This window comes from Halichoeres trimaculatus, unplaced genomic scaffold (assembly GCF_033239565.1).
Source record: "Halichoeres trimaculatus isolate MK-OKI-2021-1 unplaced genomic scaffold, fHalTri1.1 fHalTri1_scaffold_9, whole genome shotgun sequence".
Classification (NCBI taxonomy): Eukaryota; Metazoa; Chordata; class Actinopteri; order Labriformes; family Labridae; genus Halichoeres; species Halichoeres trimaculatus.
Genome location: NW_027437188.1, coordinates 15,232,510 through 15,253,078, shown reverse-complemented (window position 1 = coordinate 15,253,078; position 20,569 = coordinate 15,232,510). Strand labels below are relative to the sequence as shown.

The window sequence follows — 20,569 nt, the reverse complement described above, 5'->3', positions numbered from 1 at the left end:
GTGTTAATGTGTAAGTTAAACTCCTGAGCTTCCCTGAGCGAAAATGTAAACATGCTATAATCTATTCCTTCATCCAAAAAAACAATGCACATGCTAACTGTGCCAACCCCTGCTGAGAAAGCTAACATGACAGCTTAGTTCTTAGATATGTACATAACACACAGCTCAAGTATGCATGCATTACAGACGCTCTAGTGTCTAAATAAAAAAATATAAACTTGGGTTTCCAGCATATTTGAAAGTGTTGATTAAAATCAGTGACAAAGTAGTGGCAGATAAAATCAAATGTTAATGATTAGTTACTTTATTGCTCATGTTTTTTCACACTGCGAGCCAGCATTTTGTAACATAGGCTGAGGCGAGAGCCATCTCACAACAAGCCAAAGATAAAAAAAGGCGTTTTCACAGCAGAAATAAACATGTTTACAGTCTGGTACAAAAAATGTCTCATGTCTGAATTGTGTGTTCTTACTCAGCAATTTAAAAGATATTAAGATCTCAAGTTTGACAAATCAAAGGTAGAGCTAAGCTGATTGACAGGTGGGCCTGTAGCTGCCTGTGTGGAGGTTACAAACCTGCTGTTTCCAGCAAGGCTCCCATCGACCATTAGCTCAAAAACTCAGTATCAGAAACAGATGGGTGATGTCACGGCAGGTAGTTAATGTTAAATGTTCATGTCTAAACATTGCCGTCCTTGTTGATGATAATTGTTGTTTACATTACAGAGGAAATGTTCAAAACAAAATTTTATTTGTTGGACCAAATTGAAAAAAAGAAAAAGGGTGGAATTATTGTTTTTGCTTGGGCCACTGCAACAGCAATCATAACTGTGTCACCACCATCAGAGTTAATTTTTTTCTGTTCTAAATAAATACACTCACATCATTTTTAAAAATAAAGTTGATTAATTCAATAAATCATTTTTTTTTAAAAAACATATATATTTTAAAAGTCCAAAACTGTAATTTTGAATATTCCATGTAAATGATAAAATGCAAGTATAACATTGTCCTAAAACAGAACAATTAAAACAGTTAAAAAACTGACAATAACTTAAAATTTTTAAAGTTAATGTTTAACATTTGACAATCTATGTGTGTTTCTATGATGGAAACAGATTAATCTAATAACACTATACCAATAAAAGAATAAAAAAAACAGAAATAATTCGTTATTTATTGTGTTTGATAGTGTTGACAAAAACAAGAAATTTAAGTAAAAAGTGACACTTTGTGATAAAAAATTTCAGAATCAGGAGGTTGTAACCATAGACTAAAATAAGTGGACATCATCCTGCTTGGCTTGAAGTGAAGTCACCACAAAAACTGCTTCCCCTGGTGACTGGGTGCAGTATAGATCAAAATACCTGGCTTTCCAGTCTTTCCAGTCGGGCTGTGGTCAAACTTTGAAAAATCAATACACCTCGTAGAAATGTCTCTCACCTCAGATTGTTGTTGCGATTTGAAGATATCATTTGGCTGACTTGTATTCAAGTCCTCTTTTTTTCTGAAAAGTTTTGTTTTCATTTGTTATACAAGGTTAAAAACAAGGTTTTACGTCATGTTTAGCAATGGTTGACAGCTGCCATTCTCATGTAATTATTAATTTCGTCACCTGGCTCCACTCAGATTCTCCCAGAATCCCTCACAGTCTCTACTGCACAGACTCTGGCTGCACAACGGCTACCAATGGCTGCACCTGTGACGGGGGTATTTTGGCTTCAAAACTGTACAATGATAAATGGAGGACCAACGCTGTCCACTCTATATACAGTCTATGGTTGCAACAAAGCATTTTTTAATAGCTGAGACTTTGCTTCATGTACACATGAGTTTAGATGTATTAACATCAAAATTAAATCCTGTTTTATTCAAATTCTCAAGAACAAGTGGTACTAAATCATTTTTTGAGTCATTGTTTCAATTACCAATGACATCATATATCCATAGTTTGAAGCAGCCTGACATATTGTTACAACTTAAAAAACGCACATGAAGTTAGTGCACTCAGAAAGAGTTTCTCTGTTTTAGTCAGAGACTGTATGATAAATGGATTTAGTCTATGTGAAGTCACCAGTCTGTTGCTGAAACAGAGTTTTGAAGTAAATTGTTGACTGGTGCCATATTGGAAATGGGGCGGAGCCTCCACAGCAACAGCTAGTACAGTATGTGACGCTCGCCGAATTAGCTGTTCAGACAGGAGACATTTTTGCATCAGGCTGTAAACGTGTTTATGTTTGCTGTGAAAATGGCTTTTTTAGGCTTGGTGTGTTGGTGGTTTCCGTTACTTCAGGAGCCTACCTGAAGTGGACACTGGACAAACTGCAGATTTTAGCCCTTCAGCAATATAAAATACAAAACAATATAAAACATCTGTCTGCACATTGTGCTTCACTTTCCCTTATGCTGTCTGGAAACAAGTTTGCATTCCTCTGCTTTTCTTTAAGAGGTACACTCCTCGAAACATGAGACACAAACGGTCTCATGTCTGCCAAGATATAACTGCCTAAACACATATTGATTCATCTTGTTTATGCATAAAACCATCTGTTGAATAATTCACACCACCTTTTATGGAGTGGCACATCAATCACACCTTAAGACCCACCCAGACACATGTCAGAACCCAAACAGACCATTACTGTACCATGCTCTATATTTATCTATATTTACTCTGCATGGTTTTGTTGTTTGGAAGAAATCTGTGTTTTTCTTCTGCCTTAAGAATCAGTCTACCTGGCCAGTTTTGCAGGACTCAATTATTTAGAATGAAAAAAGTAAATACAAGTGTAAAAAAAATGTGTTCAAGAATGTATCAGTTCAGTGTTGACAAAATGATGAAGCAAAATAACTTGGCCTAACCGCTCTGACTACTGAAGCTAACAAGATTAGCAAACACTTCAGCGCTCAGCTTCATCTCCCCTGCCCTTGCTTAAGAGAAGAGTTCCTGTTGAACTGTTTGAATACCGGGGTCAGTCATTTATGTGCCATATTCAGGGTCATTTGCGTAGCGCGTGGCAGGGCGGGGGGTCATTTGCGTAGGGTGCTGGGAGCTGCAGTTTAGTATGCAGCGAAGCGAGGGAGGGAGGGTATGTGACATCCACAGAGAGCCGGACCCTCCCTGACCTCTGTCTATAATTCATCCCCTGGAATATGGGGCACATCAAACCTTGGTTCCTTCCCACCCAAAAAGAGAAGAGAGAACCTTTTCACTTTGTTGCATGGCACTCTGACCTCATATTAAAGCGAGCAATGAGAGAAAACGCTGGAAACGTTGGCTGTTAAATTTTTCAGGGCTGTCCCAGGGGAGCATTTCCAGCAGGCCCTCCATTCATGGATGGGGAAAAACTGGGGAAAAGCCCCCTGCTGACAGGAGAAGGGCAAGAGGAGAGAGAGGAGGTGGTTGGGAGTGTGTGCATGAAAGGGGGAGGGAAGTCTGCTTTTCATATGTTCAGTCCATGTGCAAACAGGTTTGCAAACACACTAAAATCCATCAAATGAACACAACTCATTGCAAAAATAAGGACTGATAAAGTGAACAACCTGTGTGTTTATTTGTGTCTGTGTGTTTGGGGCATAAATGAAACACTAATATGAAAGCTAGACAAGACCCTAGGGGAGACAGCACCCCTCCCTATTCCTCTATTTTCTCTGTCTTTCTCTCCCTGCCTGATAGCTGCAGGTATTCAGCTCCAATTCCAGAGGTTTCATTAGAAATGCAGATAACAAAGTGTGTGAGTCTGTGTGTGTGTGTGTGTGTGTGTGTGTGTGTGTGTGTGTGTGTGTGTGTGTGTGTGTGTGTGTGTGTGTGTGTGTGTGTGTGTGTGTGTGAGCATGGGGGATAAAAGAGAGGATGTCAAAAAGAACTTACCAGATGTTCTAATCTTCCTTTGATGTTCCCGGCGTCCCTGCAACACAACAACACATTTCCCCCACTGTAAATAAAGTGCAGACACCAAATGTCATTTAATGAAAGGACAATTATGCAGGAACACACACACACACACACGCACACACACACACAGAGGAGAAACAGAGTAACATCCAAAATCTGAATATTTAATGTCATTGTATTAGAGCACTCCTGTGGTTACCTCTTTAACGCTGAATCAACGGCCAGAAATTTGTATGATTTACATTGTTTAGGTTTCTGCCCGTGATTTTCACACAAACCAGTTTGCTTTTTGCTTTTTGGTTAAATAAACACCTTTAAACACAATCAAGTGTCTTAAAGGTTTGTGTTAACATCTGTCATTTTAAAGAGATTGAGCTGACTTTAAGGCATCAATAAATAAAAGGGATGGGTACCGAATTTGGTTCTTTTATAGTTACCGACCGAATTCTGTCAAAAGTACCGGGTGTCAATTCACGTAAAATCAAAAGTTACCATGTTTAGGTACCTAAATGCATCCTTGTGACTGTGAGTGAGTGGAAGAGTAGGTGATTTTCCATGCTGGACATGAACACAGCATTGCAAAGTTATATATTGAAGAATAATTATGTTAGATTGAAAAAAATATATATTTTATTATTTAACAAAATGATATTTTCTAACACATAAACACAAAAAAGTACTAAAAATTGGTTCTGTTGAGTATTGGTTCCGACTGCTAAGTACCAGGTATCGGTACCATATCATTTCAAATGTGAACGGTGCTCATTCCTAATAAATAGGCAACAATCAATCCCCTTTGGAGGGCTTGGAGCTATTTTGGTTCAAAAATGACTTACACAGTAAAGTAATTTAACATTTTTAAATTTATACATACTCAGAATGTGGATAGAGCAGTCAATGAAACGTGTAGCTACTGTCATATTTAAAAATAAAGAGAAATGTCAATAAGAAAAAAATGGTTTCGTACAATTGAAAACAGAGGAAAAAAGATTAACTCCTTCTAATGTGTGTGTTTGTTTTTATCAGTGTATGTGCGTCAACTACACACAGGCCCACAGAAATCAGTCCCTTCACTGCTGGAAGTCATAATAATAATAATTTTTAACTACAAAGACAGAACTCAGAGCTTATTATCAGTGAATTAATAAAAAGAGTGTGTGCATGATCATCAGGGTGGCAGCGGCCAAATAGTAAGCGAGGAAGTGGGAGAAAAAGGGTGGGGAGTGGGGGTTTGTCCGTTTACAAAAGTGCAAATTGAAAATAAATAATTGATGTAATTTTGGCATGTTTCGAACTTGCTGCAGTAGAAATCAACAGATCAAGAGAACACAAACAGACACCATTCCTCATCCTACAACCCCCGACTCCATCCAACTCTGGCCCCCCATTACTGAAAACTCCACCCAAACTGTGTAGTTTCACCCTCTGTGTGTGTGTGTGCGTGTGTCGTGTGTGTGTGTGTGCGTGTGCGTGTGTGTGTGTACCGAGAGGGAGAAAAGCTTATCGACAGGCTTCAGTTGCTAATGCAGCCAGCAGCATCACAGTGTAAATCTACACCATCTCTAAAATTACATACTGTCTAATCCATCCCAGCCTCCAGTCCACTCTACCTCCATCCATCTATCCTCCATCTATCCATCCATCTATCAGGCCAGGACCTATACCCTGTGTGACTTCAACCCAGGTCTCACCAAGACTGCCCACTTTGCTTTTCTTGTCTTACTCTGATCATTTTTAGGAATAAATATTAAAGTTAAAAGTACACAGTCAAATATTTTATTTTTGCAACATATTTTACAAATCATACGTATCATCTTACCACACTTTAGACTAACTTAAGATGCAACTTTCAGCATTTGAGCATTACCAATTACAAGCTAAATCACCATTTTTAGTTACACTTTCACTGAAGGGCATTGATGATAAAGCAATGAAGCTGTATCTTTATCTCTATCTTTGTTTGCCATTCTGTTGTCCACACTACAGTGTGCCTCTGGCAGACATGCCTATCTCTGACTTCGTGTTGTGAGGAGTGTGACAGACAATTTGGAGAACTCCAAGGGTGGAGCCTCAAGAAAATTTTAGGACTGGTCTTAGCTTTAGATCATTTTAACATTTGTTAAAACTGCCAACATAATAGCCAAAATTCTGAGCAGTCATCAGATGGAAATGTAAAGGATCTAAACCCAAGTCAACTTTCCAATGACACCCAACACATTAAAGAACAAGAAATGTTTGTTTTCTTTTTGTTCCAAATAGGAATGTTCCAAAGCAACAAATTTACTAATCATCTAAACAAAAAATTAAATCCCATCAAAAAAAATACAATTTGAAGGTTAGAAAATACTGAGGAATCAGTAAATATTAAGCTTAATGTATGTAATGCAGCTAAACACAGGATTGCGGGTAAAGAGTGTCAATCAACAGTCACAGAGCTGGAAGTGAACATGGATGTACTGATTATACAATTGGATATAAGGCATACATGCAACATTATCTCTAGTCTCCATGGCATCATCCATTTGTTTACCAAGCATGGTTTTCAAGCCTATCATTGGCAGAGGCCACATTGGAAAAGTTGACTCCACTTAACTTAGGATGAAGTAAACAGGGAGAGTTAAGGCTAACCCCAAGCCTCCTCGCTAACCGCTACAGGGCACCCATCTGTCAATCAAGTGACCTGTGCTCTGAAATGGTCAAAACCCACAAGTTCAATAATATAAGAAATAACTGTTGTAAAAAAATATTAGAAAGGCACTTTTTTGTAATCTAATTGCTCTGTGTTGTTCTGTATTACAAAGACAATAAATATTTGATCACAAAAAAGAAAGGCACTTTTAAGACCACAACCAGTCTTCTGAACCAGGGTGTAATATGCTATTCTTTCCTGTGAAGATCTTTATTTTGAATGGGTGTGCAATGGTTTTCCAATATGTCTGTTGCCAGCCCAAAGGAAATGCTGGACAATCAGATTTTTGAGGCACTTCTGAATTATCTTCATATTTCAAGACCAGATGCTGCCACTTGGTATTTGCTTGTTTACATGATGGAAGCAGAACTTTACCATATTATGACAGTTATTAATCAAAGCCACAGCCCAGCATTGGCAGAAAGCTGTGCTTTGTTTTTTTTTACACGTAACTCCGGTCAGTAATGAAGGTGACATTAGTAAAATATAAAAAAACTTCCTGGTTTCTGACCCTTCTTTGCTCAGTGCTGTTGAATTTTGACTGGTACTGGCACCTATACTTACAGATATTCAAACTAGCATGATACATTCATCAGATATTTCATCTGATGAATGAAAATCGACTTGGTTCTGTAGGCACACTTGTCAAAAAAATTTTTGGAGTTGACAGGAGAAAGAACTTTTCATTATTCGATGAAAGGGTTATGTTTGAACATGTCTCATTTCAAATCCTCATAAGAATTATTTCATGTATTGCTTTTTAATTTTCTTAAAATAAAACCTTGGACTCACTCATAGATTCTGATATAATTTTTGATGATAACCTCAGTAACATCACTGACAAACCATGTTAATGGCTATGAAGGAGTAGAAAAAGTATAAAACAACTGCAAAGAAGAAAAACAGGATGTTTGCTTGTTTATTTTGTGCTCTGTTAGTCGGCCACATGCAGACAACTCAACCACTTAAGGCAAACTTCATCTAGCTGTAATTACATTACATTCTGACAAACACCCCGCCACATTCATTATACATGACGGGTGCACCGCAGCCAGACAGCAAGACATTTGTTACCGTGGTGACAGTGTGTGTAATCCGCTAATGAAGCGCAATTAGTGAGAAACAATCTAACACAGGGGAGACGCAGCTCTCAATCCCTCCTCCTCTACTCATTCCCCCTCGCTTTATCTCCCCCTTCTTCTTCCCTCACATTCATTTTTTCTTTTTTTTTTATGTCTGCTTCTTTTTCCTCAGTCTTTTATTTTGGCGGTCCAGCCTTTATGAAGCTCTTCAGTTGCATTTAATGTACTGCTCTGTCATCTGTTGGCTTGACTCTATCAAGGGCAAGCTGTCCAGCAGCACTGTCCGCACTGGGGCCAGAGGGATCGCTCTATCCATTAGAGGCACACAGCTGACACACACACACAAACAGACACACGTTTTACATCCTCATCTCTCTTTTCAAAACATCATATAATCTGCTGAGGTCTTCAGGGACAGAGCTTTCCTTTTCTCCTTATCGCTCCCTCTCCCTCCCTCTCCCCACTCTCCCTGCCTTCAACGCATCGATTCCTGAATTACGCCACAATATTAAATAATTAATATACTTGCCATGATTGATGTTTTGCATTAGGCCAATATTAGGTTATCAATCAAAATCCACTTGGTTTAATGTAATAATATTGAAAATGTGTCAGTGCCTGTTCATCCAATTTGTAGTGGAGGCAAGCCAGATAGTAATGGTGGTGTAGCACAAGGCCTCAGAGACGCTGTGGCCTGCTTACTACAACCATAGGAGCACATTATGGCCCTGGGACACAGCAAGGGGGAGGGCAGGGAGTAATAGACAGAGAGATGAAGTGATGACACGGACAGAAAGTCATTCTGGATACACTATGACAGGTTTTATATGCTGAGAGGGCCGTGAAGGTAGGTCACTTATTTTGGTTTGGCCTTAATTAAGAGACTGAAATTTCTACACATTGAAAATCTTTGTGTGTGTGTGTGTGTGTGTGTGTGTGTGTGTGTGTGTGTGTGTGTGTGTGTGTGTGTGTGTGGTATTAGCGGTACAAATATGAACATGTAAGCAGGAAAGGTAAAACAGAATTAATAGTAATTATTTTCTCTGGTGGTTCATGTCTATGTCAACACGAGTCAGTGTCCTCAAGTAAGAAACTGAAACCCAAACAGTCCTAAGAAATAAATCTTCTGTAGGAGGCTGATTTCTGTTTTCAAAAACTGCATAAATATTCAGAATTTGACTACAAGTAGCAAAAGTTCAATGCATGAAAAATCATGGCTTCCAGTGGTTACCCAAGCAGTATACTTGTGCTTTTATGTATAAGATAAAAAAAAAGTAAGGCCTGACCAAATTAATCAGCCGTTTATTGCCATTTTCGAAATGACCAACATCAGCCAGAGTTTTACTGTTCAAACACTGATATAGTCTAGTTGGTGTAGTCTCATAATACAGTAAATACTGTTAAGTTTGATGCTAACATACGTGGGAAATTTTGATTCATTGAGTATCTTTAAAATTAATCAGCCAATTAATCAGTTGTTGATTTTTTTCTGCCAAATATCGGAAATTGTATCTGCCTCAAGAAAAATATACCAGAAGCACAGATGGCCTAGTGGTCCAGGTTGTGCTCCATAAGGTTTGCCCTCGCACGAGTGGCCTGGGTTTGAATCCAGCCTGTGGCCTCTTTTTACGCATGTCATTTCCCACTCTCCTCACTCTGTTTCCAAATCTGTCCACTGTACTACTATATTCAATTCAAATTAACCTTAAAAAATGATAATAAAAAACTCTATCAGTCGAGCCCTATAAAAAAAAGTCTGTATGATGGTAAATGAGGCTTGAGGCCATGACTGGCATAGCTTCAATGTGTCTCAATGTGGAAAAAAAGTTTGAGGCATTATCTCCAAACTCATAAACCATTCTAGTTTATCTAACTGTAAGTCCAAATGCAATCTCAAAAACCTTGTTGCCTTTGATTGTCTAACAATGCTGGAAACGGCAAGAACGGGAAGGGGGAGGGGCAGAGTGTGCAGAAAAACGAAAGTGAAACTTAAGAACATGTTGCATCTGTTTCTTGTTGTTTATAGCAAGGAGAGAATCAGGCAAGCATCATACAGGCAGTAAAGCCAACCCAAATAAGCAACTTACTACACTTGATAAAACAAGCCCCAAGAGTCCACAACCTGTGACTGATGAGATGTGCAAGTCACTTTTTCCCTTCTTTCCTAATACAAAAACACGCATGCGCAGGAGAATTTTCCTGGGTGTGCAGGAGTGCAGTAGAGCTGAAACGATTCCTCGAATGATTCGAGGTACTCGATTACAAAATTTACTCGAGTATTTTTTTCCGACTCGAGGAATCGTTTAATTTTAAAAAAGATCAAAGAGTGGTATTTCAAATAGAGCTGAGGCCATATTAAGAAATTTTTCAGACCCCTCAAGCTACCTCTTATACAAAAAGGAGACTAATGGGTCATTCTACGAAACGGGTGCCATTTGGGTCCACATCATTTGATGAGATGTACAAGGCACAAAAAATGTGTCAAAGTGTGTTTACAAATTTTGGAGCAACCAAGCAAGTGCTCTTATTGACAAGCTGTATCAGAAAATTCTATTTCTTAAAGAGAAAAAAATTCATTTGAAAAATAACTGCTCTTTAACTAAACAAAAATGTATTTTATCCAATCACTCGATTACTCGAATACTAAAATATTCGATAGCTGCAGCCCTAGAGTGCAGTGCTCGCTGTGAGAGGAGCACCAGCAGAGTAGCAGAGAGTGAAAGAAGCGAAACAGCAAAGAGATTTAACGTGACTATTTCTACTTAATGGGTGCGATATAGTCATTTTATACATCTCACATGACAACAACCCACGATACACTGGATATATTCGATATACTCCCCACTTCTACTTGTAGGCCTATAAATAATGGCAACCCAAGGAAAATTCTTTCTGTTGTGTTGATATTGCTGTGTCATTAAAAGCGTGTAACTGATCTATTTCTCTTTTCCCTCTAAAGTAGCTTATAGCTTTAAAAACAAGGGTTACTGAGAGAGAGAAAAGCCAGAGGGAGAGTAATGTACTGCTGTTTCAGGATATAGTAATTAGTTATCTGAGGTCAATTAAGTAAAACTGGACAAACAAGTGTGAGTGTTAAACCGAGCTCTGGCAAGGTCAATACTGACCAATTTACTATGGTCCTTGGATCCATCACACTGCTTTCTCATTCCAGCGCTTTTATTTCACCAGTGCCTCGGTCTCTCATCCACTCCACAACCATATATTTTCCCCTTTCGTCTCAAACTTGCATTTCTCTTTGCCTCCATCACTCACAGCACGATTTCTGTTTCACTGTCAAAACGTTTTTTTCAGACTCTTAAACTCTAACGAGGATCTTTAGGCTGTTGCCTCTTCTTACCTCATCTCCTTCACAGTATACCTCTTCACCTGTCATTTTGCCCTGAACCAATCACCCACTTGTCTCCCTTCCCCTGCTCTCCTCTGCTCACCCAACCCCCTCACTTCACCCTTCCAAACCCCTGCACTCTTTCTAACAGACAATTAATTACAGAGCCAGCACCAGATGAGTTGTCATTTGCGGTCAAGTTTCTAATAATTGCATTAGGGTCTTCTGTTTTTTTCCCTGGATGCCCTCCCTCTCTCTTTTTCTTTCTATTCCTCTCTTCACTTGAACCCCCACCCCACCCATTGACACAGCAGAGATAAATATCTTTAGTCAGTCAATGGAGGCGACAGAGGGACTTAAAATGCAGAGGCAGTCATTTGATTTCCAGCTAACAGAGCTGCCCATTAGCCCAGCACTCATCAGCCATGCATTACCTTTCTGTCCTGCTGTCCTGAGTGAGGAAGCTTTAACCCTTTCACTGCACCCTGGCTAGGTTTGCTATGTAACACTGGGCATATCTTTACCTTACCTTCAGCTTATTTTGGCAGGCCCCGATGAAAAGTATTTTAAGCAGTGTAAGGGTTAAAATAAGAAATCTTTTGCTGACTGGAAATTATCTTTGAATGTCATCACTGTATTTGGATGAGAAACCATCCATTCAAAGTACTGCTGCTTGATTGTGGCCAAAACTATAACAACTGTTTTTATTAATCAAATTAGAGACTGTTTTTATAACTGTACCGTCACTTTCTCAATGACTATACGATGCCAGTAAGGAGTGTTGACTGTATGTTAGGGTTGGGACAATATGTTATTCTCCGGATTCGATTTTATTACGATTTTGTGTTGTCCATTCAATCTAAATTGCGATTCTTCAATATTTAAGATTTCTAGTTTGCTTTTTTAACACCAGACCATGTGAAAAACGTTAAATGATGACGATAATGTCTACAGACTATATCAGGAGCCATATTTTTCCAGCACATCATGTGAGTCCGAAAGAAACAATTCACCCTCTGCTGGAGAATAGTGGTAATTTTTTTCCAATCCAGTTTATAAACAAAGACTGAAATGAAGAATTAAAAAAATAAAAAAAACTATTGGATTTGCAAAATGGAATATGTCGATATCCCAAGAATTTAACTGTAGCCATCAAAAAAGCATGTTAAATTTTCTTTCTTTTATTTAGTTATTAACAAGCTCCTGTTTCTCGCAGCAAATAGTGTTAAGGTATGTGCCGAGAAGAACAAGTGTGACCTCGATAATGTAACAAGAGTGTAAATTTTGTCACTAATGTGAATGTTGAGAACAAAAGTGTTCAGGGGAGCAGTGACAAAAAAAGTCCTCGACTATTTACGCAACAAATCTTTGAGTCACCCTGAAAGTCATCAACACAGCACTGGAGAAACACAAAGCAGCAGTAACCACAGCTAGCATCAGCACTGATCAAACTGTGATTGCTGCAAGTGTTGGTTTGAGATCTGCAGGAAGTTACCAGAGAGAACTCAAAGCTAAAGTAATAAATGACTTAATTACAACCAATCACGAACTGAAGATTTTGCCAGCCAGTGGCAGATTTGGACTAGTATTTGAAGTTGCCACCACTTTGCAGACATGCCCCTACCTCTATGATATACACACATTTATAGTTTGATTAACAATGTCAGTGACATAAATTTCTCCAAGCACATGTGGACTTTTGATACTGGTCCAGTGACTATGCTTAGTAGTAATGCACAATATTCTCAACAAAATATCGTCACCAGCAGACATGAAAACCATTGCTGCTTAGTGACAGCACAGCCGACAAGTCCATTACACGTTACGTTAGTGTTCATATTTCAGCAACAGGCTTTAACGTGTCAAGTGTTTGAAATATCTCAGTGTCAAGCACAATTTAATTCAAAGGAGAATCAAGTGTTATTTGTCTTGTTTTAGGTCTACATCTGGAACAACTGGACTGTAGGTACACTCTTAACATTTTTCTAGTCTTCTGATCTCTCCAAGTGCTTTCTACCATACCATTCCATTCATACCATGTTCATACACCAATGCTGATGCTGAGGGAGTAATGCAGAGCCTATCCGTTTGAATGAGTCCAGTTTCCACACCAATGGCCCAACACCAGGGGCAGTTTAGGTTTTACCCACACACTTATACACGTGGAAAGTAAGATCTGGTATCATAACCCCAACATTCCTAATGGGAGACAAAAGACCCTGTTACCAAACCATGGCTGCCCAAAAAACTGCTGACAATTGGCAGAAACAGATAAATTCCAGCAGAAAACTCCTAGTTTTTTACACTGTCATCAGCCAAAATGGGTTTGAAAACACTGGCGGAAATTTGCCTAAATCCAATTTTGTGCTGCTCCAACACTTGAATGGACCACCCAGTGGTTGTTTGAAGACTTAAACATAAAAACACATCACTGCTGTTAATTTTAGTTAGACTAAGTAAAAATTAAATGTTAACACTTGAGCATATCTTCTTAATAATTATTTTCTTGTCTTACTTGGGTGTGCTTTAGCTACACATTTAAAAAGAACCAATACATTTGTCATTTAATTTGCACAGCCGGTTAAAGATTACCATTGAATGTGAATATGGGATAAAATAAAATCAAATTGTAAGTACTAAGAAACACCTAATGTTTGGCACATTTGCTGAACAATAATGCCTTATTAATCTGAATACTTGTATATTTGTCAGTTTGATGTCAAAGAACCAACCACATTAAATGCAGGTGCCAGGTTACTCAACTAAACTCCCTACAGTGTAATCAGATACAGATGGTCCAATACGCAATAAGAGTCAGTAGAGCTAGTTTCACTTTTTACTACAGAGAGTTGTGAGAACCATCACTGGAATAAAAGACCTACTCAGCTTTTTGCCTCTTTTTTGACAGTATGTCTGTTTTTTATCTTGGTACACTAAAAGCTCCAGGAACACATTTCTGGCCCACAGCAGCCTCTCAGCTCTCAACTTGATGGCAGTCAGAGATAGAGGGAAAAAAGAGGCAGCAAAGAGAAGACAGGACACTGTAGTGCTGTGAAAGAGACATCATTCATAAGAGTGTGTGCTCGCAAGTGTGTGTGACGTTGAGTGTGTGTGTGAGTGTACGCCCCATTTGCCACAGTTGCATGCCTTGTCAAGCGTGTCATTGAGCATTCATATGTTGTTTGACTGCTGATAGAATGGCAGGCATATTTATTAAAGAGTCAATGTGATGGGGACACTGAAGCAAGCAGACTCCCACTCCCACATACGCACACACACGCACGCGCACACACACACACACACAAAATGCAACATTACACAGTCCACATCAGTGACATCTGCCTGTGTAACTAATAGAAGGCAAAAGTTTGATAGTAAGCAAGAGAGGGACACACACATGAGCGTGCACACACACACACACACACACACACTCACACACACCAACAATAACACTGGGAGCTGAGCTTTCCCCCAGGCCTGATTGCCATCTCCATAGCTCCCTTTTAACAGGGCTGCCAATTGAAATTGAAATTGTATTCTTGTGTGTGCACTATCAGAGCTACCTCTTAGGGTTTTATACAGCAAAGAGGAGGGCTGAAGGGAAACACACACACACACACACATGGGGAACGGGATAATGCGGGGGTAAGTCATGGGCTGTCAATCTTTAATGCAGAACACACAAGAGGGAACAAAACACAGACTTATGCTTCTATGCTTTCTATGTAATTCAGCATGAGCGTGCGCACACACACACACACACACACACACACACACACACACACACACACACACACACACACACACACACACACACACTATTGAGGGTGCTTTACTTCAGCATAATCCCAAAAAGGCAGAGAAAAGCAGTCCATTAAAACTGCGGCTAACAAATTCAGCACTTAATATTTCTCTGAGGGAGCGTTAAGTACAGTCAATAAAAGAAGTCAGGAAAGGAGGAATATCACAAAGAAGAAGTTGATTTACGGCTGGATTTTCTGCTCTTTGTGAAACACACACACACACACATATATAAACACACACACACATATATACACACACACACTGTTGATTCTTGGCTACTATCAGACACCTGCTCAGGGTTAACACACAAGTTAAAGCCTCAGACACTTGTGGAGCAGGAATGTGAGAGCTATATTTGGATGCAGTAATCATTAGGAATAAAGTTTTAAAACACAAGAGAGGTACGTGTTTGACTTGATTCATAATCAAGAATTTTTATGGCCAACCTAGAGAACCTGCCACACAGGATGTTTTTTTTTTTTCTTTCCAGCACACTCAGAGTCCATTTGTTTGGGCGCATGGTGGTAAATACAGTTTTTTAAGGAGCAATTATGAACAGGAAAATCATAATCCTGGGTTGCAGGTCGGATAATTTTAGTTTGTCTTAATTTTCACAAATTGCTCAATGTTTACTAGATCTGACATACTAGAACATTCACTGATATCAGCTTGTTTCTGTGGCATGAAATTTGGTTGAAGTAATATTTCTGTTCAAATTCTGTGACAAGTTCACTTAATGTGGTGAAATGTAAGTCAAGCAAACAATATATCAAAAACAGCAATAAGGCTTATAGATGGCATTATTACCACAGCTACTTTTATAATACTCTGTGGAAAGCTAAGATAGAACTGGCTTTGTTTTTTGGTTAATGGTATTGTATTTGCCTTCGCCTTATTGTCGATTTACTAACCCAACTTTTAACACATTAAATTGTAACTTCTTGTCTCTTCGTTTGGTTAGCTTACTAGCTTTCAGCCTGCGGATTTAAAAAATGAATTTAACAACAGATTACTATTTTTATCAAACACAACTTTTACTGAAGTGTGGGTGTGACCTCTTGCTGCACAGGACCAGCCTTGCAGTCAACAGACCATGAACCTTCTTCTTTGTAAAGTTGAATAACCTTTACCCGGTAATTTAAATGTATTTAGAGACCTTATTATACTGTGCATGGATGTCAGTGGTCAGTCAGTCAGTGTGTGCCAGTTATTTTTTTTTTATTTAAGTAAAGAGATATGACCTTTCATCATAGGAGTTGTGGGATGAGGTAATAAAATCCATGAGATCAAACACAAAAGATTTTGAGTTTTGTTACAGCAGAAGCAGATCCTCCTTAGAGCTAGAGTTCTTTTTTTCATCTCTAAAAGCAACAGCATCAACAATTTATCATCGAACATATTTAGATTATCATATGACAATAATCTGTGCTGGTTAAGATGAATGGAGGCGGTTGGAGCCTTGTACCTGTGTTGGGACCAGGCACACCTTTTTATTCATTTAGCCATTAAATAATAAAGAACTGAATAAGTCTAATACCATCATGGCTAAAAAAACGGATCCTTAACTTATTTTAGGTAAACAAACAGATCAATTCACACATGAATGGAAGCAAACATCACAAGTGTGAGGGCCTCAGACTCCTCTCTTTTAAGGCGATACACACACGCATTGTGCAGAGGGGAATTGAATGTTGGGGCCAAGTTTTAACAGAAATTGACTTCTTTTTCATGTGTTACATAGAGGAAAAGCAGGACAAAGACACGGAGAGGAAAAGCAAAAGGGAGACATGGAGAGCAATCAATTTCCCTGCGGTTTCTTCAATAGCTGACGGTCCTTTTCATACCTCCCAATTAGACCCTGTCCTAATCAGAGGAATACCTCTCTATTATTGAGACGGAGACAATGACGCTACCTAACATTTATCCCTGATCCAAAACTCTGTAGATTGCAGCACTGGTACACAAAGAATAAAGCACCAGGCTATACGGCAAGAGGGACGCTTGTGTTAAAATCACATGTGGAAATCTTTTGGCTCTCCTCGCGTCCCCGGAAAAACTGATGGGGAACAATGGCAGCCCGGCACAGCATCTGTCATGGCACAATATAAAAAGATGATCTTGGCACAGAGTGGACAAAAAAAAAGCGGGGGAATGAAGGGGAGGGGGAATGGGAGGGCCAGGCGAGAGGTAATTCATTTGCAAATCAGGCCCTGGCGCTCAGGTCTATTTCAAGCTGCCAGTGGGTGCCAGGAGTTAACAAGGTAATCAGTTTCAATCCTGCCCTTCAATTGTACATCACACCCTCATCCAGAGAATACCCGGCCCTTTCTATAGGGGCAGAGGGGGGAAATAGCAATCTGGCTGCCGGCTGGCTGCACACACACACACACACACACACACACACACACACACACACACACACACACACACACACACACACACACACACACACACACACATACACACAAACACACGCTTACTCACCTGAGGATAAGCGAGTACACTTGTACAGGCACCCACATTTGAATTTACACGGGCAGTTCATTGATGACCATGATCCTGCAACATGCCCTCACAAGCTACTGTGACCAAATGTATGGCCCAAACAATTAGAGCTTTAATCAAATTAACTAAAGTAGTCTGTGTGAACGCTGGGGGGTGGGGTTACACATTTGATTTAACTACATTTTAGTTTTGTGGACATCTTGACAAAATAGATGTCTCTTTAGATGTAAATTGTTGATTGATTGTTAGACCTTGTGATTGCCTTAGTTAATGTTATTTTCAGCAGGGATTAAGTCCCCCATTGCAGTAAACAGGAAATTGAGAGCAACTGGCAATGCAGTGCAAACAAAGCTAAGAAAAATTAGTTTACTGGCAGTGATCCCCTTTTTATTCTATCCTTCAATCCTATTTATATTCAATTTTACATATAACATACTAATCAACTTCAGGGCATGTGCCTTTCTTTATTTCTGTTATTATCAATGTTGAAATCAGATGTTAACTGCTTTATCACAAAACTTGGAAAAATGTACAATACAACAAACTGTATGATATTAATTTATCTGCCTTTTTTAGGCTGTTACATGACTTTGGAAACAGACTGCTTCAATTGTTGGACATTTTGTGTGATGTTTACTGTGACCATCTTTGATCTGACTTCACACGCATCCATTAGTCTTTTTCTCACAGAAGTAGCATGGAGGCTGAGCGGACGATGTTGTTTTGCACCAAAAAGTGGCTCATGCGAAATGGTAGAGAGAAAAAACAGCAAGCTAAACGAGTCCTAATCCTCTCTTCCTCTCTGTGTATCCCTCTCTTTAGCCTGTGTCAGCTGTAACCGGCTGGCCGAGAGGCAGTTAGCCCCAGTTTGTCCCTCATTTGCATAATCAATATGACAACCTTATTTTTCTGATGCAAACAGGATTTTGTCACTGAGCTGTGTTTGTTGATGTGTGTGTGTGTGTGAGAGTGCCCAGTCTGCTTCTGGCCAGCCTCAGTCATGGCCCTCTTTAGCTTTAATTAGATTAGGTGCGATTATCCCGGCTCTACCTTACAAGTGTACAGGCGGGATAAAGTGTCCACAAAGGCCGGCCTGTCACAGGGAGCGGGCTCTGGTCTGCAGGTTATCAGGGTCCGGGGAGACACACTGCGTACATTGTTATTCATATCATCCACACACACCGTTTTCTGCTGTGCCTTTTTCACTTCTCTTCACACACTGACCCCCCTCTCCCCACTCTTCCATGTCTGTGGTGTCAAACTGCCGTAATCACAAACCAGCGTAAGTCTCTCTTTTTTCTCTCCCTCTCCATCTTTCCGTCTGTCCATCAGAAGACAAAACAACATGGCCCCAAGCGCTCTGCAGTCTGGCCGACAGGGAGAGGTGTCAGGGGTGTGTGAGTGTGTGTGTGCACTACAAGGAAAAGTGGTACTAAACAAAGTTACCCCAAGTCTCACCACAGTGCAAATACACATAAGAACACAGGACATACTCATGGGTGCCTTAGATGGAAAAGCTGCTACAGCTGACAGCTTACGGCTAAAACCCTGCTCCAAAGACCTGAATCGAGTTCCTCTAAGTCATAATGTCTTAAATTTACCTGCTTAACTTGCATTGTAACCCTGGTACTATTTTTAATCCTGTTATTCTCAAAAGAAATAAGGGGAAATTGGTTCGAATTAAAACTTTTTATAAACTTTGACCACTTCCTTTGTGAAAAAATCTTTTTTTGTCTTTGGACATAATTTAAATCTGGAGATTTCATGCATCTTTTACTTTTTTTCAATGAAATTAGGAATTAATTTCTCCACATTATCAAAACTAAACTGAAGTATCAGATTTGATACTGAGAAGTAGTCCCTAAATTCTATTCATACACACTCGTAGCTATGGAAATGTAAATGCACACGACGAAAGAAAAAGCTTCCTCCTTAAAGTAGACATTTAGTTTCATCTTGGAACATACATTTTGGAAAATGCCTCAAATACACATGCAACAGTATATTTCAGTGTGAATCAGATGTGTTTGAAAACGCAACAGGATTAATTACTTTGTGATTGTTGTTGTAATTCATTTTCTGAACTTGCCCACCACTTCCTTCCTAAACACAAGGGGTGGGAGGTAAAAATCCTTGTAGGTCTACCAAGATTTTTTGTTTGGCAAACTGGTTTCTTTGTCAATTTTTTTTTTCTTTCAATTCAAATTCCTAATTTCATTTCTTGTTAATAAACTGGATTGGAAAAAAGTCACCACTTTTGTCCAGTGGAGGGTGAAGTTTTTCTCTCTGACTCATGTGATGTGCATTTTATGGGAAAATATGGCTCCTGGTATAGTCTGTGGACATTATCATCATTATTTAACTTTTTCACATGCTATGGTGTTTAAAAAGCTAACAAAAAATCAAAAAAATAAAAAAAATCATAAAAATCAAAGGATCAATTTAAAACAAATGGCACCCAAAAAAATCATAGTTGAATTGAATTGCGAGAATAATATATTGTCCAAGCCCTACTTAACACCACCATAGTTTTGCACTCACAGATTTCAGCCAGGCTGCACCAACTAGTGTAAGTAAAGAGAACACAAAAACAAATGAACTGTCTCACTCTGTTGATTAGACAGTGGTGCCCAAGGTATTTATTTATGTATGTACATACTTTCCATGGCGTCAGATGTGGGCACCAAAAGAGGAAGAACCAGGGGGCAAGGGCTCGTAAAAAGGAGGAGGCTGATGAGTGATGGCTGGGTACTTGAATTAAAAGCAAGATGGACGAAAAGTTGTAAAGAGGTGAAAGTGGGTGAAGGAGAAGCAAGAAAAAGCTAAGTTTCTAAATGACACCGAAAGACCAGAAACAAAACGAATGGTTTAATCTTTTCTTAAAGTTCAATCACGGCCTCAATATGACGCAAAACTGAACTGATGGAGAGGAGAGATAGACTGTTGTGTCTGAGTGGAGACTGGTAAAATCATAATAAAGGCTGGGTTTGATTAAAAAAACAAGACACATGGACTTTTTCTTACACAAACACAACTTCACTGCCAACTGTGTCCAACATACCAGGATCAATTTCACTCCACTGCTTTGTAAGTGTGATGATCACACCTGGTATACTGCAAAATTACGCAAAGTTTCTTTTCCTCAAAGATCTGGAAACAGCTGGCTTTGATGCAGGTGATTTATTGTGGTGTGTACCCAGTCCTACTCATAAAATGGTATGGCTATTTCATTCTCTATGTGTTGTGCTA

At 39.2% G+C, this 20,569-nt stretch overlaps 1 protein-coding gene across 1 annotated transcript in view; it reads right to left on the bottom strand.

Moving 5' to 3' along the window:
- The window catches only part of rsrc1 (arginine/serine-rich coiled-coil 1), a 153,019-nt gene that overhangs the window by 89,835 nt on the left and 42,615 nt on the right, over window positions 1-20,569 (bottom strand). Inside the window, exon 5 of the mRNA XM_074680161.1 lies at window positions 3,871-3,907. Coding sequence (XP_074536262.1) covers window positions 3,871-3,907 — 37 coding nt within the window. The remainder of the gene's footprint in view (window positions 1-3,870; window positions 3,908-20,569) is intronic.